Source organism: Oryzias melastigma, linkage group LG7 (genome assembly GCF_002922805.2).
Source record: "Oryzias melastigma strain HK-1 linkage group LG7, ASM292280v2, whole genome shotgun sequence".
NCBI lineage: Eukaryota > Metazoa > Chordata > Actinopteri > Beloniformes > Adrianichthyidae > Oryzias > Oryzias melastigma.
In genome coordinates, this window is record NC_050518.1 from 4408438 (window position 1) to 4410674 (window position 2237).

General features: G+C 36.7%; 1 protein-coding gene across 1 annotated transcript in view; it reads left to right on the forward strand.

The window, feature by feature from the left end:
- The first annotated feature begins 975 nt into the window (after nt 1-975).
- Nucleotides 976-2237, forward strand: part of ela2l (elastase 2 like) — a 2262-nt gene continuing 1000 nt past the window's right edge. The window contains exons 1-5 of the mRNA XM_024293439.2: nt 976-1107; nt 1251-1339; nt 1515-1612; nt 1725-1847; nt 2075-2211. Coding sequence (XP_024149207.1) covers nt 1071-1107; nt 1251-1339; nt 1515-1612; nt 1725-1847; nt 2075-2211 — 484 coding nt within the window. The 5' untranslated portion in view covers nt 976-1070. The remainder of the gene's footprint in view (nt 1108-1250; nt 1340-1514; nt 1613-1724; nt 1848-2074; nt 2212-2237) is intronic.

A 2237-nucleotide genomic window follows, 5' to 3' on the forward strand; every position in this document is an offset into this window, starting at 1 on the left:
TGGAGACTCAGGGGGAATCGTACAGAAGAGTTACTCATAGACCATCTCAGAGTTATTGAATGGCATGAGTGGCTTGGCCGTCAGCATCTCAAAGGCCCGTTAGGACGGATTATACATGACATTGGGGTGATGTATAGACATTAAAACTTCTGTTTAACCAGTGTTTTGCACAAAAAAGTCCCAAATATGGGTATGGTATATTATGTTGATCAGCCACATGATGGCTTAGTGTGTGTTTAAGTGCAATAAACACAATGTTCAACACTCCATCTGTGGTGTTTCTTTGGTCAAATACAGTAGACAGAAAAGCATATTTGTGAAATAAGGTTGAGATAAAACATTTGATACATCAAATGTTTGTACTTTGAACTTGTTCCACATATTTGCTTGTAAACAAAGCTTCACTGCTAGATGGTTAACAAGCTATCAACTACTGACTTGTAAAGAGTGAGTTAGTATATTAGTTGTTCATTGGTCCTTAGCTTGTATATGTCATTTGGACGTTATTCTAAAGTTGGAAATGTTCCTCATTTACAAACGGTTAATAAATGAGGAATAGCTACAACTTTAAAATAACGTCCCAGTAACATGTGTAAAATATTAACTGTATCTTAGCAAGTCATTAGTGAGTAACTTACTAACAGCTTATTCATATGTTTTACTAATTAATAAAGTACAGGTAGAAATCCTTAATAAATGGTTAACGGGTCATTTATAATTTGCTAACTAACAGCTTGTTAATTGTGTATTGTATGTTTATAAGGTACATTTATAAATGCTTGAAAAACTGTTAACTGTTATTTAACAAGTCATCTATTACCCAATAACTAACAGTCTATTAATGATTTATTAACTAGTTATAACGGATAGTTATTATAAAGTGTTACCAAAGTTGTGGCCTTGGCCAGTTCATGCCTGCACGTTTGGTGTCCATCTAGCTACATCCTATCAAAGTGCAAATTTCTACGAATTCCACAAATAAGATACGGCTCTTTGAAGGTTACATAAGATTGCCAAAGTATATAAGTGCACGTCCAAGTTTCTGCGCCAGCTGTGGAGGTTCAGACGCCATGAAGTTCTTAGTGCTTGCCTTGTTTGTTGCTGGTGGTAAGTCGCTTTATTATTATTATATTACTTTTTATTATGTATTTTTAAATCAACTTTATGAAAAAATAATTTTCTAACAAAACTTTTGTTTAAATACTTAAATGAAATCTTCTTGAGAGAACAGTTGGGTTGTGTCTTTACAGCCTACGGGTGCGGCTTGCCCACCTTTCCCCCCATCTTGAGCAGAGTGGTAGGAGGACAAGACGTCAGGCCTAACAGTTGGCCCTGGCAGGTACGAACATTTTGAAAATAAATTATTCTGATTTTTCTGAATATATTATGATATCAAAGAAAATATAAAAATGTGTTTTAAAGAAATTGAAACAGAACATTCTGAAAATGAATGGCGTGTTTAGTTAGGATGATTCTCGAAACATCATCAAAATAATAGATTTTTTATGTTTTAGATTTCCCTGCAGTATAACAACAATGGTGAATGGAGACACACCTGTGGGGGTACTCTGATTTCTGACCAATGGGTGCTTACTGCTGCTCACTGTATCAGGTAAAATAAAGTCAAGCGACAAATCAAACAAAAATTGAACGATACAAGGTTTAACAAAACCACTTTTAAATGGATTTTTGTGCGTTTTTTTTCTGTTTTTGTCTACCTTAAGTTCTGGAAGGGAGTACAGAGTTGCCCTGGGGAAGCACAACCTGGTGGAGACAGAGGAGGGCTCTGTCTTTAAGAGCACAGCCAACATCATTGTTCATGAGAACTGGAGCTCCCTGTTCATTCGGTAACGGAAAGAGAAATGCAAATTCAGATTCAAATTTTATTGGTCACATACATATATAGCTTAATATGAAGTGAAATGTTTTCCGACAGACTACCGGTCTAACTGAGTACAAAGATACATTTTAATAAACGTTAAATGATTTACAGTCACGAGGTGATGAAGCTGTGAGGACTACAGAGACTCACAACACACTCCAGCTGATGGATCTTGTTCTCCATGTTTTCTAGAAATGACATTGCCCTGATCAAGCTGGATTCCCCTGTTGAGTTCTCAGACTCAATCATGGCTGCTTGTCTCCCCACTGCTGGCTTTCTCCTCCCCCACAATGAATCCTGCTTTGTCACTGGGTGGGGCCGCGTCTACAGTGAGTAAACCATGAAAAGTAAAACA